Consider the following 25,830-nt stretch of genomic DNA (forward strand, 5'->3'; position numbering starts at 1 on the left):
AATGTTGAGGGGATCCAATCTATGCATGAGGTTCATCAGTGTGTGAAGCAATTCCAGTCAATGTTTTATAAAAAGCTGAGGAGATCTGGGGGCTAGGCCTTGAGATGCAGATTTCTGGTAGGCTTTTCTCTTGCTTAACATGTATTTGAGTTTGCTCTATATCAAGTGGTTTGGTCACCAAGCTTTGTGTAAAGAGCACATCTTACAGAGGTCAATTGTGAAAGGTATCTTGTGAGTGGCTTTGTTATGAAAGTGAGTCAACTGCCTTTCGATTGCGATTACCTGATATATCCCTCCACACTGCTTTGTCCTCTCAGCTGGTCCTCCATCAGGTATGTGTTGTGGGAGGAGGAGATAAAGTAATGGCAGAGGGGCTGAGACATATCCTGAAAGACCGTCCTGTGCTCAGGGTTGAAGATGGAGCCATCGGGAGAGCAGAGGTACATGAGGAACCCATCAATGCTCAGGATGTGGCGAGCCTTGGCTGTGGGAAGAGAGAGCCAGTTGGAGAGAGAACAGTACTGAGGAGGAATTAGCCTCTGAAAAAAACAAAAGACACTGAACTGGACAAAGCCCGTGAAAGAGGAGCCTTTGGAGTGCTGGGGGAAAGCATCAGTTTCTATGGCAATAGGTGTCATGAAACTGATACAGGTGGTGATAAGTGCTTTGTGGAGATCTAGTGGGACAAGAGAGACACACAGATACCCTCTCCCCCTCAATGCCTGGGAGCTCCTATTCTGAGAGAGGATTTGGCACTATTTGAGGGCCAACCTGTACTAACCGTGGGCACTTGTCCAGGTTGTGGGCCCGCCAGCTCTCCCCCCTCCTCCACCCCCACCCCGCCAACCTGTCTCAGACGGCTCATATCTGTCAATCATCTCCATGGCGAGCTCATCAATGCCAGCCCCCTCCATCTGCTCCTGTTGCAAGAAGTCCACAAACTCCAACAGTGTCAGCTTTTTGCCATCCTCGGAGTACTCCTGGAACAACTCGAGCACCTCGTCCCGCTGAGTCAGTGCTTTGTAGAAGAGCACAAACTCCTCCCCCTCCAGTGTACCTGTCTCTGATTTGTCGGCCATCTGCAAGGAATGGAAGGGTCTCTGACCGAGGGGGTCCTTTGTGCAGAAAGGAGAACATTGCGATAAAAGCAATGGGGTGAGGCAGAGCCAGCCAGTGTGAGGCCCTCTAGATGGCTTGGACTACAACTCCAACCTGTCAGCTTGGCCAGTGGTTGAAGGGTGGTGATGGGAGTTTGTAGTCTGCAACATCTGGAGGGTACCACATTGGCTACACAGGGCATACAGGATCAGAGGTTTACTCATGAGGATTCTTGAGACATACCGCTGCTGCTGCTGCTGCTGCTACTACAACACTAAATGTGCCCTAGCTGATGCACAGTACATCATAGCTATATGGTCCTTGCCCAAGGAGCTTTAAACTACCATAAAATGACTAGATGGAGGCAGGAGTAGTAAAGGGCCAGGGATTAAATGAAGAGTGTGGGTAGGATGGGGGGCAGCTTCTGGATCTGGGATGATCCACCACTGCTCTTGCCAGTGTCTATTGTCAGCCCCCACTGGGAAAAACAACATGATAGAGAGACTTGGGGATGCCATGAGATGTCTGTGCAGGTGACCTGCAGTGATTTCTGTGCTATATCACTGAGTTTGACTAGACAACACACAGAGATGGGCAAGGAGCCACAGCCACGTGGATGATGCTTTGACGGAGAGATATAATGACACTGGACAACAGAATAGCCAGGTTTGGGGGCACAGCGTGTAAGCAAAGAAAAACAGAAGTGAATATATGTGCACTAGGGTGTATCATGGGTGGAAATGAGGTGCTGTAGTCTTTTGAAGAGCAAGCTCAGGGATTTCCCTATGCAACCCAGTACCGTAACTTCCCCACCACAGCACCCAAATTTACTTGGAAGAGCCGGAAGGCATGGTCTTCGTTCATAGCCACGTTCATCATCCTGAGCAAGTGCTGCACCTCCTTGAAATTCATACGTCCATCCTTGTCCTTATCAGCTTTCATGAACCAGTCACAGATCCATGTGCAGCCCAAGACATGGGTCAAGGAAAACAGTCTCATAGTGGTCAAGCAAAGCTAAATCTTCAAAACTAGCCATAGCATAAAAGAACACTCTAGTGTTGCTCAGCCAAGATGCTTCGAGAAACATGTGTGTGTGGACTCCTCATCAGCCTAATTCCTAGAATTTGGCAACTATTAACAATTGCATCTTGTTGAAATGCACCAACACGGGTTTAATTTTCATAAGACTAAGCCCTTCATTCAAAATGTTACCTATTTATTGGCCAGTTCATTTATGTATTATTCTCCATTTAAAATCACAGAGTAGTTCACAGCAGAAATCAATAAAATACAACAACTGGCACCACCTTCCCCCTCCTATACATTCTATTCGGAATCTGTTATCTGCAGTTTTGCATGGCTTCAAGTAGTGCTTATAAAAAGAGGAAGAGCCAGAACCAAAGCAGACTGGAACAATGGGCAGTTCAGGCAAGACATGGCTGGGTAGTAGTGAAGAAAGGTTGGTTCATTGCAGGGGGAGGGACATGGTGTGACTGCAGAAGTAATGAATTGATAGGGAAGCACCACAGAAGAGATAGTGGAGACAGCTGAAGCTGTGAAGGAAAGGAGAGAAAGAGATCTAAGTGTCAGCAATTGAAGACAGGAAATTACCTTATCTCAGGTCAGACCCACTGGCCCTCTAATTGAGGATCATTTACATGGGCTGACAGCAGCTGTCCAGGATTTAAGACAGGAGTATTTGCTGGAGACACCAGAAATTGAACCCAGTATTTCTGTGTGCAAAGCTTGTGCTCTGCTACCAAGCTACAGTTGATATCAACCTCATATTTGATATGAATCCTGGGTCGTATCTCCAGCACTGGAGAACAAATACAAAGTTGATCTCTTGAGGTTAGCTTTTACAGGCATGGAAATGGACAGTGAATAATTCAACATAAGGATATTGATCCATCTTCTCCTTCTGGTCCATGTTAGTGACAATCTCCACAAGGCGCCGCAGGCCTTGGATCCAGCACTGAGCTTCCTCCGCTGAGCTGGCAATTAGGTCTAGATTGTTACGGCGCCCGTGGAAGACGACCGTGAAGCAGCATTCGGCTGGGAATTCCTCTGCTAGACTTTGCAGGACCTCCGACTGGTGTCCCTCACGCACAGTCTCCACATCACTCACTGAGACTTGGGAGAGAGGGATAACAGCCAAGAAACATCAGCCTTCATGCAAAGATTAGAGCTTAAGGTACAAAATTAGACCCTTGCTTCTTAGGTTGGGCCCCACACGAAACAGCATCGGCATCATTACCTAGCATTTATCTATTCACATATTCAGCTTCTTTAATCTGTCTGTCTATTCACCCAACTCTTTACTAGAGGTTCTATCCAAAGCAGCACTACGTGAAGATGCCATCAGCACAAGGATTTCAGCTTGTGCAGTGGAACCCTCTCCACTTCTTCTCCCCCTGTGCATGCTCCCTAAATACGTTCTAGGGGTTTCCCCCAACCCTCTAGAACTTATTTTGTGGGGCGCAGGACCCACATTGGGGGAGCAATGGGGTGTATCCTGATGTACAAGTGGAAATCCTAGCACTGATGAGATACGGTAATGGGCTTAACCGTCCAGGGGTCCTTTACCTTTACCTTAGTTGAACAACCCCATAAGAGCATAGAATTCTGCCTTATACTGAGTCAGATCATTGATCCATTTAGGCCTGTATTGCCTATATTGGCTCGCCAGGATTTCAGACGGAGTCTTTCCCAGTCCAGTTTAGAGATGCTGGGGGTGTCAAAGGCAGATTTTTCTGAACTACAAGCCCTTCCTATCCTGTCCTGAGCTACTGTGCTGTCACAGAGTTTTGACCTCCGCAGATCACAGAGGAAGAGATGAAAAAGCATTTTATTGGATCAATTAATGTTGGGACATAATGTACATCCAGCATAAACTGATGGCGGAAGACATCTCAAAGGCAGTTGTGGGCAAGATAGTTTCACCCAGTGGACCATTAGCCTGGAGAAGTTCCAGCAGCAGGGTGAGTGTTCACAGAATCTCCAAGAGAAAATTAAACATCTCTGTGAATGACAGAATGAAAACATCCAGTACTAGAACAGATTATGCAATAGACAGAGGGAAGATGCACAACTTCCAGCACTCAAGATGAATCCAAATATAGTATATTCTCTTCCAGCCAAACATATTTTAGTGACCAAGGTGGCAAATCTAAATTGCACCACATGCATAAAAACTTAAATTAAATTAGCTGGCAATTTGATGTTCAATACCTGCTGCCTGAGGTCATCACCTCACTTATCTTTGTGACAGGATCAGTCCCGCTTCAAGTGTCACCATATATGAAAGTCAGGCTCAGTACACCATGCCCAGTGCTCTTTTAATTTTTAGATAGGCACATCTAAAATGCCCCTTGCAAGACATTCAGAACATAACATGCACATATGCAGATGCAGATGCACACAAACATTTCCCTTTGTAGTACACATTGTGATGATCTGTTGCTGGATATCAGATGATGACAGGGATTTGCAAGTAAGTATTGGCAACAGCTGGATGGAGAAGAAGTGTGTGTGCTTTTGTGTGTGTGTGTGTGTGTGTGTGTGCTCGCGCGCACACACACACACACACACAAAACAAAGAGAAGTCATATTAGATGTCAGACATGACTTGCAGTTTTAATAAGTACATAAGCAGCAGTATGTTGAACCAAAGGTAAAATGTTCTGGAAGGCATGCAAACACCATCTTGGTAGTTGAGATAACCCTAAACTAATTGGTAGTTGTTGCAAGAATGAGCTCATGTGTGTTTACATCCACTTGCTCTGATGTATACTAAGTGGCTTGCGTCGATGCTATGCTTATCTGTGAATCTTGGGACGCTGGGCTCTAGCCCCTGAGAGGGGAGAAGCCTTGGATAGCTGCCACCCATGGCCTCACTGGCCAGGTGTGATGGGAGCTTCTGAGTAAACTGATGTATTTTGTTTTGTACATAAAGGATGTCTACATGTTTGCTTGGCTGCGGACAAGCCATCGCCTTGCTGCAGTGTCCATCCTGCATCTGTAAAGGCTGGGGGACCTGGCAGGCTGATTTGCTGTAAGTCTACACCTTCTTTTAATAAAGCACTAGAATTGATCACTCTGGCATTTTTTGACATCCTTCTTTGGTATCCCTGCAACCAACCACTCCCACAAGCTTTTCTTTTGGCTGGTGGATCAGGACGAGCAGTTCTTGCCAATAGATTGAAGGTGGGCCTGAGGGTCAGATCCAATTGTATTGTTCCCAGAACATCCTGTTGGCACCCCATGACATCAAGAGTCAGAGTTTTTACACCCCAGTCTGAAATTCAATCTAAATTTGCATCTAAATTAGCATTTATGTTATGGGCCTGTTCCCTGAATCTCTTAAATACCTAGCAGTACTCCTGTTCCCCGGTGGAAGTCTGCTGCAGCCCAGCACTTTTTAAAAATCAAGCTAAGTAGTCTTTTGGCTTGGAATTGTGTGATTTTTGCATTCTGATCTCTTCCAATGACTGGTGTTGCCAGACTGTCATTAAACAGTTTCATGTGGGGGCTTCTGCAATCTGGACATGCTCCAACCCTTATGAAAGGATCCCCACATTGTGCTATATGCTTCCCTGAAAGTGCAAACTCAAAGACAAGGTGACATGGAAACCAGCCTTGCTAACTGCCATTCAGAGCAGGGAGTGGAACTCACAGGCAGACTTGGCTTTGCCAGACATCTTGGATTTGTACCAGACGGTCATGCAGTCATCCTGCAGCATGAAGTACCGGGGTTTCTTCCAGTTCTTGGACTTCACCTTGCGCATCATTGTCCCCTGTTGCATCTGCTCCAGGTTTTCATCCAGCTGAAGGCCTGAACAGGAGATTGAGGGGACTGCATTTCACATCAAAAAGCGAGTGAGGGCTACCGCCCACCCAGGATGGGGAACACAAGGAATATTTGTTTGTGTTTAAGCATACAGATAAGGAACAGAAACTGACCCTATTGAGATGGGATGTCAACTTCAAGATCAGAAAGACCCAGCTTCTGGAGGAAACATTATGCCCTGAATGAAACAGCCATTCCATAACATCCTTCTAAGCAGCCTACCCCAACCTGGTTCCCTTTGGTTGTTGTTGGACTACAACTCCCATCATCCCTGTCCATTGGAGATGGAGTCCAACAAGATCTGGAAGGCACCAGACTGGGAAAGGCTGCTGCAGGGCAAACATATTGATCCTACATTCAGATCTCCTTTTTGCTTCCAGCAACAGTAGTCACAACCTGCCAGGTCCCCTATATTTCTCCCTTGGACCTAGAGGGTGTGTGGGATGTATTATTACTAGAGCAGTGAAGTACAACATTTTCCTTTTGTCTAGAATGGACACACTGAGGGATGTGGCTCCAGACAGGGAGGACTTCCTGTCATACCTGCTCTGGAGCTTCCTCCCCCTGTGTGTGACCAGGTAGATGGGCGTGAGTGACCCTAGCTGACCAGATCAAAGGGCTGGTCGTGGAACCATCTCACTCTTACCCTCTTACTCTTGCTGGCTCTTAGCCAGCACATGGCTCAACCCACATAGGTTGGAGCCTACAAGCAGAAAGTCTAAGATGTAGCTCAGACTTCTTTTCACTGTAACCACAGGATAAAGCCTGCCTTCAGATTACTGCTGTGAACTGAATGTGAGTAAAACTTTATTCTTACTTTTAATGAAGACTCTGTTGTGTTATTATTATTTTAAGAGGGAAATAAAGGGGAAACTTACCAGGAACAATCCAGACTGAACAAGCCAGATTGGATTGCTTAATTAAAGGATTCTAACGAATCATCAAGGAATGTTGCTCTGCTGTTTACTCACTAGCGTGAGTGAGGAGGGATAATATCAAAACAATATATATATTCTCTCCTACCTTCCTTAACATTCCCACAGGGAGAGGATGAGCAAGTGAGCAAGCACCACTGATGGCTGCAAGGGCTGTCACTGGGGGAAGATCTGCAGGTGGTCTCTTGCCGAAGGCCACCCAAAACCTGGAGGTAGCAATCTAGAGGTTCCCTGGAGACTCAGGAGAATACTCACGGACACTGTAGAGAACTGAAGTCATGGTTCTTCTTCCCGTGGGTTGGCACAACAATCACCTAGAACACAAGAGGGTCAATTGGTTTCAGAATTGCCATATCCCGTAATTTGACCTAGCACTTTCTGAAGACTCAGTATCTGATTTATTTTCTGATGTTTTGCATAAGCAATTCTAGTCCCATAATCATACAGAAGTGCCTTTTTATCCTTAATCGCCTTATCAGTCCTTTGATAGAAGTCACAAAAAGATCTTAATGTTAAGAAATTATATCTGGTAAAAAAAGGGGGTGGGATATTTGTTGCTGCTGCTAGGATTTATTTCCACAACCTCTTAGCATTACCATTAGCAGTGATAAAAATATATATTCTCTCTTCATAGCACTTCAGGAAAATATCAGAATAAGCACCCTCATTTTGACGCAGTTTTCTCTCAGACATGGAGCCGCTGCATACTTATCTGTGTGGTTCCACATATGTTTTCATACTTGCAATGATGTATCTTTTAGAAAATTTCCATTAAATTTCATGGTACATCCTGGTTGATCCGTCTTAATGCTCAATGTAATACAAAAAAATCTGGGATAATGATTTCTTAGGTTTGTCCACTAAGACTTGTTCTAACTGGATCAGTGATCAAAGGTTTCTTTACTTTGATAACCCATTAATACAAAAAGTGCCTGGTTTCAAAATACTGGGAGAGGGAGAGAGAGTGACAGGCCAAAGCACCACCAGTGACCAACCAGATGCCTATATTGGAAGCCCACAAGCAGGAACTTCCCCTCCACCCACCAAGTTTTTATTAGGACTGCAGCACACAAAGAGAGAAGGTTTAACCTTTTCCTCCACAGCTACAATTTTAATTAAAATAGCCCCCAACCACAGCAATTTGCTTTTTTTGGGGGGGGGGGGGGATTTGTTCCACTGGGCAACTTCTGTCTGGATCTCAGCTGGGAAACAAAACCAACTCTCTTTCAATGCAGAAAACCTTCCCAACCCTATCAGATAGAGATTTTTACTTGCCACTGGCCACTAGATGAATAGCCTGCTTTTAACATCTGTCATTTTAAAAATGGGCAGCACATTTACCTATTTAACCCCCTTCAAACTCCAAAGCAATGTAGAGAAGGAGAAGGCTATTCTTTTTACAAAGGCTTTCTTTTTTGCAAATTCCAAACAAGTGGCTATGCTAGTATGAGGGCAGCAAAATAAGAGTCTTGCGGCAGCTTAAAAACTAACACATTTATAATGGCATAAGCTCTTGTGGACCACAGTCTACTTCCATCACATGCATCCATGAAAGCTCATGCCATAACTCTTCTTTCTTTCTTTCTTTCTTTCTTTCTTTCTTTCTTTCTTTCTTTCCTCTGTCTCTGTCTCAAAAAATGCACTTCTCAGTCCCCCAAGCGACAGAATGTTCCAGGACAGTCTTTCATGGGGTCTGTTTCCTTGTGAGGAGTGAATAACTGGAGGCACAAAAAACCCAAAATGCTAATTTAAAAGTACAGCCAGACAATTGGCAAACATGCAAGGAATACTAATTCCCAAAACAGCACCAGTCCACCAAAGCAACAGCATCTGCCCAAAATTACTCCATAACAGCCAGCGGCAAAATCCTTTTTCTCTTGCTAAATACAAAGCTGATTTTTTCCCCCAGGCCCTACAGAGCAAAACATAACCCAAATCCCTGTAGCTGGAAGTAGTCACCAGCCATCAAGGGCCATTGAAGTAAGTGCTTTCCGCCATCAAGCACTACAACAGCCTGGAGTGGAAAAAAAACACCAGTTATGCATATGTAAAGAGTTCATTTGAGAAGCTGAAAGGTACTTCAAACAAAGGATAGTGTCTAGAAAGGACACACATTTGACCAATCTTAACAGTTGCCTGGGATGTAGGGAAGGAGATGATCCAAGGAATACACGAAAGCAAATTTTCCATCAAAACAGTGATCTGGGAAAACCAAATGCTTTACCCTGGAGTTGGGGATGGAAAGAAAATAAAATTCTTCAGCTGCTGAATAGACAACAGAGAGCAATTGGAAAGGATCTCAATCATGGCAGAAAGCTCTGGTTATTTGCTTTTCCTATATAATTTGGCAAAGTGCATGTCCAATCATTCCAATAATGTACCACTTCATTAAATTAGACTGAGGAACAGGCTTCCTGCAGTATCTTTCATTAAGGTAATCAAGGAACTGCAGCATCAAAAAGACTAGCTGTGTTAGTTTGGTAGAGCACAAACAGCAAAGTGTTTTTTGGCTCCTTCAAGGCCAACACATTTACTAGCTTTTGTGCACCAGAGTCTGTTTTTGTCAGAAGCCTGAAGGGTAATCCTGAGACGTAAGACCACCCTGAGACCTCTGGAACTGCCCTGAGACCTCTAGGTATGTTGTTGTTGTTTAGTCGTTTAGTCGTGTCCGACTCTTCGTGACCCCATGGACCAGAGAACGCCAGGCACTCCTGTCCTCCACTGCCCCCGCAGCTTGGTATAGGGCGGTATATAAATTCAATAAATCATCATCATCATCATCCTGAATTAGCAAGCGTACTCTGGGACGAAGAGATGTACAGGAGTGAGTTCAGACAGAAGTGAAATGCAAAAAGAACAGGCAGTAATGTTTACCTGAAAGCAAGATAGTTAGTGTCCAATTAACAAGGCAGTACTGGCAGTAAGACTAATGTTTTGTCATTGATAAGCTAATGAACCCATGTAGTGTGATGTCAAAACAAAATCAGGCCTACAATCTGGATTCAAGCCGCACGTGGCTTGAATTAATTGCATGATAAATTGTAATTCAGCAGTTTCCTGGCAGAATTTCGTTTTGAAGTCCATGTTCATACTTTATCCCAGCTTGATGCCACTTTTGCTTGTTATTGGCATTTCAGGAAAGGATGAGAAGTGGGCAGGGGACTGCGTCTCTGGAAATAAATTTGACCCTTGGTGGTGACCCCTCTTTAAATGCTGAACCTTTCTCCTCCTAATGTACCTAGGAGGGGTTTTTTGTGTCCTCTCAAAAATGGGCTCTTAGGCAAACAAGGTGCACTGGGGTATCAAAATTATGGGTGTGCGTTTAATGGAACGAAGCAGCTGACTTCTGGGAAGAGGTAAAAGTCTGTAGAACATGCAGTCCTTTCCCCTGCATGACGGTGAAAGGCAAGTGCAATGCTTTGCCATGAGAAATCATCATCTCCATGCATAAGCTCATTCTTTCCCATTGCAAAGCCAATCTGTCTTCCCCAAGGAGATGGCTATCCAGAGAGAAAGGACAGAAAAGGATATGAACCTTGAAGAAAGCCCCTGAACATGCGATCTTTGTGCAATGTGACAGCTGTGAGCTGACGCTGACCTTGAAACAGCTCAAGCAACAAATTATAGACCACGTCAGGAATTGCAAGTAGCACCCTAGGAGCACACTGGCCAGCAAAAGTAGGTTAAATTAATGTTAGTTTCTCTTGTTATTTTCCCATGCCTTATCCAAGGTGCTTTGTAATCATCACTCTTAATAATTTACATAGCATTTTTCATGTACAAAAGGGTGCCACAGTATTTTAAATTTATTGGTTCTCTCCTCCCCCCGTAATTTGAACCTGATAATAATGATAATGATAATAAGAGGTATTATCTGAAAGAGCATCCCACCTATTGACTGGGACCAGTGCTATATATATATAGCACTGAGAACTAGTGGGTTATAGTGGTTACAGTCTCAGATTTATGTGGCAGAAACATGAGTCGAAATCAGTGCTCAGCCATAAAGCTTACCGGGTGACCTCGGGCTAATCTGTCTCTCAGCCTAGCCTAAACTCACAAGGTTGTTGTGAGAATAAATGTGGTTTGGGGTGAGGGGAGAGAGAGCAATGTATACTGCCTCTTAGCTCTTTGAAGGAAGGAAATAATGTTTAAAATCTGATACGTAGAACCCATTTACACACACTCCTTTTTCAAAATCACATCTCTTTGATAGGGAAAAGGTTTCCCACCATGTGCTAAGCCAGGGTAGCCAATGTGATACCCCTCCAGGTGTTATCGAACCACAACTCCCACTATCTTTATCCTTCGGCCAGACTGGCTGAGGCTTATAGAAACTGTAGTCCCCAACACCTAGAAAGCACCACACCTAACAGCATCAACATCTGCAGAGCATACCACTGTTCTAAAGGCTTCCATTAGTAACACGTAACAGACAGGATGATATTTTTAAGGAACCAGGATATCTGTGCCACTATTCAGCTTTTCTTACCAATCTGGCTAGATGTAGCCTCATGCAGAAGACTCATACAGTAGATTGTTCACCCTCTCTCTCTCTCTTTTGGAAAGCAAATAAAATAAAACTTAAGAACAGGCACACAAAGGGTTACAGGTCCAGATGGAAGGGAGAGAGTTCTGTTGCAAATGACATCACAGACAATGGCGCAGGGATGTCCATCACACTCACATAGCAACATTCCACGCAGCAATAGCATCAGACATGCTATCAGAGTTTGAGAGGGATAACCGTGTACACACCGCATTGAGCTCCTTGGAGAAGAGGTATAAATGTAATAATAAATGCACTGCATTTTCACAGGCACAAAGCAGCACACTTCAGATGCTCAGAAAAACAATGTAACACCACAACACAAGCACTACCTTTACGGCAGATATGTAGATTGTGTGCTAGATTTGGGAAGCTCATATCTTATACTGCATAAAAATGATTGTGCAGAAGATCTTGAGGAACAAGTATTTCCTCCAAAGCCACTGCATAAGTCTGTGTCTAAGGTGGGTTCCAGGATTCAGCACTCTGCATAAAAGTGCAAAGGAGCCCCACTTTTGCTATATTCATTCTTCAATTGTGACCTCTGGAAATTGTCACACTGTGGTGTTGTTTTCCTCCAGAAGAAATAGCCTTGCTTGAAAAACCTATTGGGTTGAATACAAGTTACCTTATTTGGAAATAATGACTTCTGTGCAGCAAAGGTTAGCCCTGACCAAATCTTGTTGGAGTCAATGAAATAAGTTAAGCCTAGCTCTGTACCTGGAATACTGGGATGTCTACAGGTATATGCATAGTCAGTCATCAGTGTTCAAGGATAGAAACCTCCACCCAAATTATGCATCGGAAAATGCCTTTGCACCCTACTATCCATGGCAAGCAAACTTTGATTCAGCAAAAGCTCAAAATACCTTCCTCTCCCCCTTCCCTCTATCCCAATAAATGCTCTTCCTTAGATGATCAAACCTTTAAGAGTTTTCTCCTCTAAGCTGTCAGTGTCTAGATTCAGGTTGCTCCATGCTATTTATGTCAACATCCTCCTCTCTTTATAATAAACCACATATTCTTCAAATCCAACATCAGGTTTATTGCTAACTCACCCTTGTATAAGTTGTCCCATGGCATGCTGTGACTCAAACTAGCTAAAAACCCAAACATGTGTTCCGGCTGCGCACATGTAATCACAGACATGTGTGGACGAGGACATGCAGTAACAATCCAGGTTTATACCACAGTTTATTTCACACTGTTATCAGTAATGGATATTCCTAGGATCTGGACCTCAGTTGCCTGTGATCTGGAAGTGATTGATGAAAATGGAATTCTATTCAGCCCAGAGCTGATAAACATTTCATCTGCAGTACTCAGAATAATAGCCATGAGAGGATTCCAAAACCGTAATGCTCCTGGCAAGACTATGTATATGCTGAACTTCTTGGCTAGTAGCCATTTGATAACCGTATGTTCTTTACATTCATCTGGTCTGGGGGGATTTAACCTTGCAATCACCAATGGACTTTGCCATTACTGTAAATGTCATTACAACAACTGTTAAGAGGCTTCTAAGGACAAATGTTTTAGTTGCTTAAACCCTGCATCTTATCATCATGCACCACACCATTTGTAAAGGAACAAGGTTGCTAGAGATGGAAGAATATTCAGGGAAATCCTATGGGCTTTTTAAAAATCAAAGGGATGTGTTGTCCCTTTTAAAAACAAAAAATCTGATCCAGCAAGTGAGTGAGTGCTTCCTTCCACCACCAAATGTTTCTCAGGCTTACACTTGTATTTGTTTAATTGTGAAATGAATGTGTTAAATCCATGAAAAGCACATTCATTTAAGCTACATTTCATTATCATGTTGTTTTTTAAGTGGATACATTTGCAACTCTCTCACACCACAATCCTGTAAGACATTTGGGATTTAAGCATAACGGCACTCTCGCTCCACAACAGATCTGTAGAATGTTGCTGTGTGCTTCCATCTGTTTTCAGATTATTACTGGTTTTTATTTTTATTTTGTTTTAAATAGTTTTATGCTTTTCATTGATAATTTTAATGTTTTATTTGCTTTGTAAACTGCTTTGAGGTTTGTTTGTTTGTTTTTACAATCAAGCAGTGTATATATTTTATGAAATGAATGAATAAACTCTCTCTGAATATCAGCCATATATAAAAATGTATGGTTATTAAGATCCACCACCAGACCCACTGCTACTGTGTTTACTGGAGTAATAGGGCTCCCGTGCCTTTAACAGTTGTTTGGATAAATGGATTTTACTATCATTTCACAGTGCTGCATGAGCAAGGAGGACTGCACTTGCCAAAAATTCCTTCTAAAATGCAACGCGTGAAGGTACAGAAGCCCTGCGCTCCTTTTGCATCTCATCAGCCTAGCGGCATTCCACATCACGAAGGCGATCCAGGCAAAGCAGTCCGTCTTGCCTAGGCAAGACGGAGGGAATCGGACTAGACAGTTGACTCAGTTTTTTCATGCATTAGCAGCAAGCTCACCAATTACATGTCCAAGTCTGGTTCTTGGAAGTTCTGATGCTCTTAGTTTTGCACCGTTCAGTCCCTTTTCAAAATCCTGAGCTCTCTCTCTAGCTCTTCTCAATCTAATCACCTCCCTTGTGCAGTTTATTGATGCATCATTCATGTTACTAAGCATGTGGTTATGTTGCCTAAGGCTTCTCTGTGCCATTTGCATGTGGGTTTTCCCCAAGAATGTTCTCTTGCACACTGACACTTGCTATCAGGAATGGGCTGCTTTGCTGTGAGACAGAAGCTGACACACACACAGTAGCGGGCCTTAGGGCATAGTGCTGTGAAAAGGATCCAAAATAGCTAGTGGGGGATGAAAACCTTTGTGAAGATGGAAGAAGTCCAAAGAGATTAACGCTGAAAAGATGGTGAATCCCAGCTTTTGCCCTGAGGCCAACATAGTGTGATTTCTGAACAAGACAGCTTTATGTAAGTAAGGTTTCAGTTTTTTACCCTGGTCAGGGATCTGGCACGTGTACATTTTTGACAGTGTAGACAATACTGAGTTAGATGAAACAATGGTCTGATTCAGTGAAAGGCACTAAGGAGGTTTCCTAGTGTGGTGCCCCATTGCTGGTGTTGAACTGAGATTCAAATGCCACTCTCATCAGCTTCTGTACATGAAACAGGAGGTGCTACAGTGGTACCTCGGGTTAAGAACTTTATTCGTTCTGGATGTCTGTTCTTAACCTGAAACTATTCTTAACCTGAGGTACCACTTTAGCTAATGGGGCCTCCTGCTGCCGCCGCCACGCAATTTCTGTTCTCATCCTGAAGCAAAGTTCTTAACCCGAGGTACTATTTCTGGGTTAGCAGATGTAACCTGAGGTACCACTGTACCTTGTTCTTGCCTCAGGCAGCAAAATGCCTTGGGTTGGGTCAGCTTGCCAGGGATGCTCCCTGTTATCTGGTACCTGTTCCTGGTACAACAGTGAGACTATTTTGTCTAACTTTACATTTGGGGAGATGTTGGAGATACTTTTTAGATGTTGTTAGTTTGTACCCATAGGCACTAGAGTGATCTTGCCGCCCTCTCCCTGTTCTCTGCAAATCAAATGGGAAGCAGGGGAGCCCATCTCTAGTGAAGGTTGGGGGGGGGGACCTTTGGCTCTCCAATTGTTGCTGATCTAGGACTCCCATCCGCCCTAGCAAGCATGGCTAATGGCCAGGGATGGTGGGAACTGTATTTCAGAAACAATTGGAGGGCCAAAGGTTCCCCACACCAGTTCTCGTGCATGTACATGGGCATAAACAAGGAAAATGCTTCCATTTCCTCTCTCTCCCAATAACCAAAGCTCAAAAATGTTTCTGAATGTGTCTAAGTATTATTATAGTGGCCATTTTGCAGCGATTACAGTGTAATCAACGCAACCATTGTAAGAGCAAACTATTAAACATTCCTAAGGGGGTGATCAGTATACTAACATGCTCTGCTTCAGAATTTATTGCAGGACAAAAATAGCAGCTATTGTGGAATAAACAAATACAAGATTTAACAGCAATACATAATGAATGGAGTGCAGGGAATTGTTAGGCTGATACGGTCATATAAGTAGCTGTAATCAGTGCTTTTTTTCAGCCGGAACTTGCTGGCACCTCTCAGGTGGGCTCCATTGCTGTTATAAGAGTACAAGGGACATGTTAATGGTGAGTTCCGGTACCTGTTTTTCTAGAAAAATAGCATGGGGTGTAATAAATGTGCAAGTATCTAGAACAGGAATGAGTAACCTGTGGCCCCGAGGATGTTGTTGGAGTATACTGATTTTGTTTGTGACACTGATCCCAGCTGGTCTACGAGCCACACCTGCAAAGGAAGAATTAGGAGCTCACTTTAAACTCCCCAACTGTTCCTTTGTAGCCACATCCTTATGACAACATCACACACGACATCAGGTGGTTGTGGAGCAGGTGGTTGTGGTTTGGGGAAAACAGCCTTGTGGACCAAATTGGGACTTGTGCTGGAACAACTTAGAACCATAGACTAGAGATTCCCTACTACTGGACTATAAGGTTCATCATCTTCAACAGGTTATCATTCTCTTGTTTAAAACATAAGGAAACCCACGCTGGACCTGATCCAAGCTTCACCTAGGTCACAGTCACACCATACATATGAAGTACTATGATACCACTTTAAACAGTCACAGCTTCCCCCAAAGAACCTTGGGAGCTGTAGTTTATTAAGGATGCTGAGAGCAGTTAGGAGACATTTATTCCACTCACAGAGCAACAATTCCCAGAGTTCCCTGGTAAGAAGGATTGACTGTTAGAAACAGAATCCAGTGACCCTTTACTGTGCTGAAATTGCACAATAACTCTGGACCTCATAGCTGAAGGGCACTTTTAGATGTCAAATGTGGTGAGCCACGTCAAAATGTGGCAAGCCATTTTGACATTTCCCCAGAGTGGTTTGAGAGGGCAGTAAGGTGTACTGCAGTGAAATAGTAGAATTATCTGTACATGCCAGGCAAGAGAGGGGTGGGAAGGAAGGAAGGAAGGAAGGAAGGAAGGAAGGAAGGAAGGAAGGAAGGAAGGAAGGAATTATCTATTTTTTTGTGATGAAAGAGACAACAAAATTATTAAATACAGAGTCCCAAAACAAATTGAGCTGCCTTGCAGGATTCACTTTGGGACACCAAGTTTGCCTTGTCTCAAATGTGCCTTGCTTCAGGCTTTCCCAGAAGCTGAAAGCAACTTATCCTGGATTGAACTCCAGGGCTTATATTTAATTCCTCTGAGGTCTGGCACAGTAATGCAATCTCCTGTCTCAATCCCGCAGGAGCAAGCAACACACCTCCTCCCCTTTGCATACACAAGAAAGGAAGGGGGACTCATCATTTGATTTCACATGCTGGGCTGCATGGATTGTGAAAGCAGGAGGCCCAGGGTGCCTAGACACACAGGCATATCAACAGCATGTACTACTGCCTCAGTATAATGCAAAAAAGCAGGCTGTGCTTCTTGATCTTTTTATGGAGAGAGAACAGCTTCTCCCAGGGCTGGGTCAAGACATTCCACTGCCTGAGGCAAAGGGTGAGATGGCAGCCTCTTCCATTCCATTTACAGAAGCTGACCAGACTGGGAGTTGAATCTCATGTCAGCACTGGTCCTCCACGGCATCTAAGGGCATCAGGCTTGCCTAAAGGGTGCACAGATAGACCAGTCCTCCAGCACCTCACTGCACACCAGCTTTTGCCATCTGAAATGGCAGCCTCACTCTACCTAATGGTAGCGCCGGTTCCAACATCTCCTATCTTCTGCCTTTTTGCTGTTTTGCTTAACGTCCTATCTGATGAAGACTTGTGATGAACCCCAAGGCCTGCTAGTTATTTTGTTAACAGCTTCCAAAGGCAGAGTCTGTCAGGATTGTATATTTTCAAGGGATCCATCTGAGGATTAATAGTTTGATGCAGCAAAAGCAACAGTCTTGTAGCATCTGAAAGACTAATGCATTTATTCTGACAGAAGCACTTGTGGACTAGATACAACACATTTGCTTAAGTCACAATAAACTGACTAGCTTTTCAGGTACAGCAAGATTGTTGCTGTTGTTTTTTGTGATGTTTTAGTTGGTTTCAAGTGACACTAGCAGGAAGCAAAGATGGACATTGGGTGAATGCATAGTAATATTGTCATTTAAAAGCAACAACCAACATTTCAATGTTATGTGTATGCCAATAGGAGTATAAATGAAGAACAGCTTGCGGGATAGATGAATACATGTCACCTGGAGACTCTTTGCAAGAGGGGATCTAGGAGCTTGCCTAATAGAACAGCCTCGCAATAACCTCATGCCCAGTTTTGCAAGATCTCCAAGTAGTGATGAAATTGTTCCTTTGCCTTAACAGCTATAGCTGTGCCTGATCCATAGTGGAACTCCGGTACACCCAAAACAAGAACTTTTAGTACCAGAGACAGAAAGAGATGGAAAAGTGCTCAGGGGTGTTTTGGTGTTTCTTACAACCTTATTCTGCTGCTCAGCAGTCACTCTGACCATAAATCTCTGTTTCTAAACAGATGCAAAAAAATAATAATCTGCTTTTGGATCAGGGTTCAGATCTCACCTCTTGACAACTCATTGGCATGTCATTACACAATCTTAGTCCTGTGTCCTTAAAATGGGGGGGGGGGACAATGACCCTATCTCTCAGAGTTGCTGCTAGGATGCAAACTTACTAGGAAGTAAATCCTACTTAAATCAATGAGGCTTACTTCTGAGTAAGCATAGAAAAAGTCATCTTGAAATCCGAAAGACTGTAAAGCACTTTGTACATTAAAAGAAAGCAAAAGTACCCTTGGCCTCATTGGTCTCCACACCCCACCCCTCTTTCCCAAAGTATTTTCTTGCCTCTTTTTAAAGCTTTTTCAGGCTCCTTCTTCTTATCCCCTCACATTTTTCTTCTTGAGGAAAATCTAGCCATTCTCATTTCATTTCTCACAGCTCCCATCCCTCAGACTCATTATATTTCCCCATCCTAATTCCGTCCTGCTTTTATTTATCTTTCACAGATATGACAAAAGCCAGGAGGAAGATTTACTGACCCTTAAGCAGCAGCAAGCAGAGCAAACTGCAGCATTTAAAAAATGCCAGCTTTCCTTTATAAAACTCTCAGGGATTTAATCTCCCCCCTGAAACATTTTCCCTTTCCAAGGCAGCTTTCCAGGGATGGGGACTCAGGCTCGTTTCTGAATTTAGTGAAATGCCATACAAATGCATGCATGAACCCCCAGAATCAAAAATGCACATCAGAACAAAAGCAGAGTTGAGGCAGCAAATGCCTTCCTCAAAGGCTTTGCTACCATATGTGCCTTGTGGCTGTCAAGTGCCGTAATCAGCAATTAATTTAATTTGCTCTGTCCCCTTGTGGCTTGCTTCAGTGCTTCACCCAGATGTTCATGTCCTGGTACCCAGATGTTTCTTATAATAAACAACCCACCCCTGCCTGATGCAAAATAGCTTCGGCTTTGTTCTGTTCAGTTTTGCCTTAAACAGTCAAGAATCCAAGAAAGAAAGTAAGTTAATTCTAACTACTACATTTGAGCACAGATGCATGACATCCTGCCTCACATCAAACACTGAGCATCACCCACACATGCTCCAAGTAAACATGCACACATTTCTCCATGCGAGCTTTAGAGCTCATATCATATCTGCATGCGTGCTTCTGAGCTCACATCTGATCAATAACTCACTCCACTCAAGGCTTTCATTTATCAGAACCCATTTTCTGAACTATCTGTGCCTCAGCCAGGGAATGGGAGAAAACAGCCATACCTCTGAACCCACACAGAGTGCTTTTTCCTTGCCACCAAGTAACCACAACAAAATCCTGTGCATCCTGAATTAGGCTTGAAGCTGTCCATGGTAGATGGTGTCATTTCTGTGCACACCAGAGTAACGTCGTTTCTCATTTTAAAAATATAGCACACAATCGTGGCTTGTCTTTGAGTGCATGTTCCTCCTTCCCTCGCTGCCTCTCTGTTTCCAGTGAGCACTGCAGCAAAATGTCCCAATTTCCCCTAGTTGCACCAAGTCCTTGCAATACAGCTCTCTTACCAGTAGACAGAAGATCCCTGGGTTGGAACAAGAGCCCTGTTTCAAAGTGTCTCCAGGTCTTGGAGTGGCATGGTGGTGGCGGCGGCGGAGGCAGATCCTGCTCCGGGTTCCCCAACTACTCTGCCTTACCACCTCATGCTGTTGGCACACAGGACTGCTACTGACGCAGCAGCTGAGCTTGCACGAAGGAAAAGGAAAAATGATCTCACAGCAGTTCAGCCCTGCCCAGTGCTTTGCCTCTTCACTTAAAGGCACAGAGCTAGAGGCTTACTTGTCACCCCGCCACCTGGCAAAGCTGATCAGCCTTTGCTCAGAGTTGGAGGAGACAAAAATAGCCGCTCTGACAGTTACAGCATTTGGATGAATACCTATAACTATGCATAAATATCCATACCTATGTATAAATATCTATACATATGGATGCATCTAATCAGGCAGGTGTTCAGTCCAGTTTGGGGCACCTCCAGAGTGCCACTGTTTTATGGGAGAGATTCACATGCATCTGGGAAATTTAAGTGCACATAGTTAAAGCGGGTTAATGTGTTGTGCCGCTCCAGCGTGACTTAACACTGACTTTCTTCTGAGGTTAGGAACGTGACCAGGGAAAGGTATTGAAAAGGGTGGGATGAATGAATGACTAGCTGGAAGACGTATAAACATGCGGCAAGCAAATTAGGATGGATGCTCATTGTTATATAGACTCCCAGCAAACAAATCAGAACAAATATTCAGTAAAGACCAAATGTCATCTAACCTCCATGCAAGCTTTATGCAAGTGAATCAGGATGGAGGCTGAACAAGCAAGTCATCTGGTGGAGTTCTTAGTTCTTGTGAAGCATTCATACACACACACACACACACTTTTATTGGTTTTTTTTAACATATAATTTCCAACAGTCATATAACATATCTTTTCATCTTATACAATATTTTAGACTTCCATCAACACCTCTGATGAATTTTTGTTCTTTATCCCTTATTCTGCATTTCTTAATTTCACCATTACTCTTAATTGTCATTAACTAATAATTCTCCTCATAGTCTTCCTTGCAATATTTCGAATAATCCTCCTTACAAAACTTCTTGCAGTCCTACTAGTGTAATCTGTTCAGTACAATTACTTTCCAAATAGTTCGTATATTTACTCTTCTTCTAAGAATCTCTGATCCCGCAGGTTTCTAATCCTTCCAGTTAATTTATCAAGTTCTGCATAGTCCATCAATTTCATCCTCCATTCTTCTTTCGTCGGCAATTCTTCTTGCTTCCATTTTTGTGCCAATAATATTCTTGCTGCCGTCATTTCATAGAAAAACAATTTACAATCCTGTCTGTTAATCTCATCACCTACAATGCCAAGTAAAAATGCTTCTGGTTTCTTAACAAATGTATATTTCAACATCTTTTTCATCTTGTGAAGCATTCCTGCCCATATTACCCTATTTTCGTTAGCTCTGCCACCACTTTAGAATTACCGAGGGGCAGTGAATTAGCAAATCCAGAGGGCATTTAAGAATACATGGACTAAGCAATTTAGTTCTGCCCTGAGCGATGTCATTTTAGAGTTGCATATATTAAGATGCATAGATATTTGTAAATGCATTAAATGACCAATAGGCCACCAGTCTTTCGTACTGAAGATTTCTAGACCATCAAATTATTGGGAATGTTCCTTGAGGAAGCCTACACCAAAGGCCTCCAACGTGAAGATTAATGCTCACCTCCAGTGCTTTCCTTCACGAATAACAGAACTGTGAGTATCCCTGTTCACATGTTGAATTTCAGTATTGTTATATGCCACCCCAGCCTCTCAGTGGTGTTAGATTCCAGGGGTCCAGGCGTTTACCCAGGGTCTGTGTTTCCTTTCGAAACGAGGCACAGAAGAGCCTTGGTGTCTATATGATATATGGTTTATTTATACATTTATACAATCTGAGCACAGATGGAGGGAGTGCAGAGTATTTACATCTCAAGAGGGTCCTGTTTCTTCCATTGCTGCAGCTTCAGACTCTCTCTGTAGCATCAAGCAGACTTCTTGACCACTGACCATGCTGGCAGGGGCAGATGGGAATTGGAGTCAACTATTGGGGAGTGTAGGGGGAGGGAGGAGAGGAGGATAATTGGCCCCCGAAGCATAAATCCTTAGGCTAATGAAATGTTGGCTTAGTGCTATATTGCATTCCACCCCCAAAATATTGGTGACCTACGGCAAATAACCCAACCATCTACCACTCTACCTTCTGCCTGCCTCATATAGAAGGTAAGATGATGAATTACTTGCCCAAGCCTGACTCAGCTTTCTACAGTGTTGCCCAAGTCCAACACACACACACACACACACACACACACGTGAGAGAGAACACTCTACACCACACTCACCTGTGGTAGTTGTAGTGGATTTCTAAATCCCTGCCCTATCCACCGGCAAAGTATAGGTAGGCCTGTTGGACCATAGGACAAGCTCCAAGACCACATTAGGGTGATACCTTTATTAGGGTAACCAAAGGAGTTTTTCTATTATCTGTAAACAGAAAAAACCCAGCTGTTTTGTAAATTTGTCTACATCCTTAGGCAAACCACACAGGTTCCTTGCTATGTAGAAAACAGCAATACGTAAAGAGAAACTTGCTTTACTGAATAGCTGGAGGGTTCTGAGCTGTTTGGCGGTGGTATCCTAAACTGGAGGAATAGGATTTTGCACCACCTGAAGATGGGGCTAGGCTCTCTGAGGCAACATATTGATTGAGAGGCAAACATTGTTATGCTTCCTTTCCCCAGTAGACCAGGTGTGGGAAGCCTTGCCCCCCCCCCATCTGTTGCTGAACTACAATGCCATCAGTGGCAAGTATGGCAAAGAGGCAAAGATGATGGGAGATTGGGAGGCGTTGCTGCTCAGGGAAAAGAGAGGAAAGGCAACCCCATCTTGTGATATATTTATTGCATTGCATTGTATTAATTGGTCACTTTTTTCCTTCAAAAATTGAAAGTGACTTTTCCCCCTACTGCATTTCTCTTTTAAAGTGAGCCTCACATAACAGCTGCTCTCTGGAGGATTGTATCCAACTTCTACAGCCACAGGATGCATTTTCAGATATAATGTGTCAGATATAATGATGCAGCTCAAATGTCTCTGAGAGACCTCTGAGCTAATAATCATACGCTCAGCCCTCATATCCATAATCACCTTTATTCAGCTTGTGACAGTAGTGACACCTTTGTGGTAAGTTTGCTTTAAGTGGTCTATTACTTGTTATAAAGTTGTAACGTCTCCCTATAAAAACATTTATGGAAAGCGCATGCCTCAGGTATGTGAGATCTAAAAGATCTCTTGCAATCTGACAACTGAGTACTGTACCATTTAATATAATTCTTAAATAAATATTAGTTAGTGGAAACATGCTTGTTCTTATTGTTTTTGTGAAAACCTCTTAAGTTTTATTATTTTAAGCAGTATAATTTTTTGAAAACTAAATATTAATATTCAGTTTATTAGTACTAATTTTAATGAGTGTGTGTGTGTGTGCTTTGCAATGTATAAATGATTGTACCACACAGAAGGATCTGATCCACGCAGAGTAACCTTACTGGGCCATTGCTAGTACAATGGGGCTTCCCCACCTCTCCTCCCCACCGTTGCTACTCAGATTATTATTTAGGACTATGAGGAAAGATGCCTCTCTCAGCATTTGAATTGTGGCTTTGATTTAAAGATTTGTCAGCATGGGATGTAAGATTTATTGCTCAAGACTGTACAAGCCCATTAAGAGTGTGTGTGAATCCTCATTCTCCAAGATATTTGTTTGCTGCAAAGCTCATGCATGTAGTTTTAATATGCATGTTGGAAGATGACTTGAGTACAATCCAAGTATATACAGTAATCTGGTACTGGGAACATGGGGAAATGCCTATTGTCTTTCTCTGCAACACAACCCTCTGTATAAAGGTATCCCAGTTTTATCTATGCCATCTGAAGTCTGCATGTTATAAAGGTGTCCCAGTTTTATCTATGCCATCTGAAGTCTGCATGTTATAAAGGTGTCCCAGTTTTATCTATGCCATCTGAAGTCTGCGTCTCTGCCTTTGATAAGGAGATAGCCTTGTGCTGTGAGTCAGGGCAATCTTAGGGCTTTAGAAGGCATTTTTTTGCAGCAGCCAAGAATTAAGGGTCCATTTTTGTGAGTATGAAACAACTGCCTCAAATCAAACGCCAGTGTCTTTTTTACTGTTCAGTTGAAGTTCAAGAGATAGGTGACAGACAGGTACAATGATTCTGAATAGCTTGAGACATTATACACACCACACTGCTCTGGTCTGAAATCTGAGTGTCCTGATGACTGCTTTGTTACTTGTTGTACTTTGAAAAGCTAGCTGGGAACAGAAACTCACAAGCAGCTTTCCAGGGAGTTTCATGAGCCTCATGACAAAGCTCACTACAGATATGCAACTCCCAAGGGGCATGGGAACACCCTCTGCTGCCCATGGCAGCTGCTTTTAGACCAATTGGAAAGCTACTTGATCAAATACCATCCATTAATTATAAAAGGCGAGTCTGTAACTCAAGAGGGGGAAAGCTTAGTGCCAGGGAACAGAAGGGGAAGGTAACACAGCCAACCTGGTTACTTGCACACTTAGGATCTTCTCTTTCCCTAATCTCTGACACGGAGCTTAATCGGAGTCAGGATTCACCTCTAGAATCAGTTTTCTACCTAAGGGTTTTTTAAAGAGAAATAATTGGACTGCCTCCGAGCATGAAGATTAGTCCCATATTAGAAAAGGTGGATTCCAGCTAAGAGATGAGATGTGCTTTGAGCATATCTTAGAAATTAAGCACTGGTCACATCCACTGTAGCTTTGGAAGCATGACCTATTCAAGAAGGCAACTAGGAAGGCACTGTAACTAGGCAGTTTTGTATATGTATATGTAATATATGACCTTATCACCAAGATGTGGCCTTTCCCCCAAAGTTCCATACAGTGGTACCTTGGGTTAAGTACTTAATTCGTTCCGGAGGTCCGTTCTTAACCTGAAACTGTTCTTAACCTGAAGCACCACTTTATTTAATGGGGCCTCCTGCTGCCGCCGCGCCGCCAGAGCATGATTTCTGTTCTCATCCTGAAGCAAAGTTCTTAACCTGAAGCACTATTTCTGGGTTAGCAGAGTCTGTAACCTGAAGCGTATGTAACCTGAGGTACCACTGTACTTGCTTTTGGATGCTAGTGGGCAAATTTTAAGACTTGCAATACCTTTGCTCAATTCAGGATGTAGTGTCACTTGGATAATGCATTCATAAAATTGTAGTACTATTTTTGGGAGTGAAAGGAAAAGCAAAATAAAGGTCATTAAGAGCTTTCTACATTCATGTGCTATTAATGCATTAAGAAACAAATACACAGTGGTTGCCGCAACAGATTACCCATGTATCTATTAAAAAAGAACAAAGTAAATACTGGGCCAAAGTAAATACTTGTGTGAGCAGAAGGCTGTTTGGCTTGTACATGGGCAGCGTTGGATACAATCCATTGAAAATTAATTAGCCAATGTTATGAGAAATCTTTGCAGTCAGCTGTGATAAACAGAGCACATGCTGTGAACACATGTATGCACCCAGTTTATGTTATACGGTTAAGGTGACAATCCAGAACCTTAACATCAATGGACATTTTGCCAGTGGCTAGAGTGGGATGTGACTGTACCATTACTTTGGAAACATATTTCATTCCAGCCTGCTGTCCCCTTAAGCACTGGAATCCCAATTCTCGTAGTGCTTTACGCTATGAGAAGGATTAAGCTTTCAGCAGCACCCACTGCTGATGTATGTATTAACTGAACATTTCATTGCTATTCTTGGTAACAAAGTGGACAAGTTTCCTAGGTCTTGGCCAGGTGCCTGCAGAAGCAATTCAGTGGCAAGACAGAACCCAGAACAGAACAGATGATCCGTGAAATGCCATTCTGATTGGAACAAATGCAGCTCGCTGGCCAGGATACAATCTACAAGCCCATGGGTATTGTATTCCATAATTCTGCAAGGCAAGGGCATAATGTGGTGATACAGTGTTAGAACCAGATTAGGACCCAGGAGACCAGGGTTCAAATTCCCACCCAGCCATGATGCTTACTGGCTGACCTGGGCCAATCACAGTCTCTCAGCCTAACCTACCTTGCAGGGTTGTTGCGAGGATATAATGGAGATGGGGGAGGGAAATGTATGCTACCCGCAAGCTTCTTGGAGGAAAGGTGGGATATAAATGCAATAATCATGAAATTATTCTTTTATTATGCTGAATCCTATTTATTTTAGCATATTGAAGATTCAGGTAACATTTTTATATAGATCATCA

General features: G+C 43.2%; 1 protein-coding gene across 1 annotated transcript in view; it reads right to left on the minus strand.

The window, feature by feature from the left end:
• PLCD4 (phospholipase C delta 4) overlaps positions 1-19,673 on the minus strand; it is a 32,191-nt gene extending 12,518 nt beyond the window's left edge. The window contains exons 1-7 of the mRNA XM_079968824.1: positions 19,492-19,673; positions 7,138-7,196; positions 5,774-5,932; positions 3,001-3,231; positions 1,930-2,057; positions 848-1,079; positions 283-484 (exon numbers count right to left, since the gene is read on the minus strand). Of these exons, the coding sequence (XP_079824950.1) occupies positions 283-484; positions 848-1,079; positions 1,930-2,057; positions 3,001-3,231; positions 5,774-5,932; positions 7,138-7,162 (977 nt within the window). The 5' untranslated portion in view covers positions 7,163-7,196; positions 19,492-19,673. The remainder of the gene's footprint in view (positions 1-282; positions 485-847; positions 1,080-1,929; positions 2,058-3,000; positions 3,232-5,773; positions 5,933-7,137; positions 7,197-19,491) is intronic.
• Positions 19,674-25,830: the final 6,157 nt, after the last annotated feature.

The sequence above is a fragment of the Podarcis cretensis genome (genome assembly GCF_951804945.1).
Source record: "Podarcis cretensis genome assembly, chromosome: 1".
NCBI lineage: Eukaryota > Metazoa > Chordata > Lepidosauria > Squamata > Lacertidae > Podarcis > Podarcis cretensis.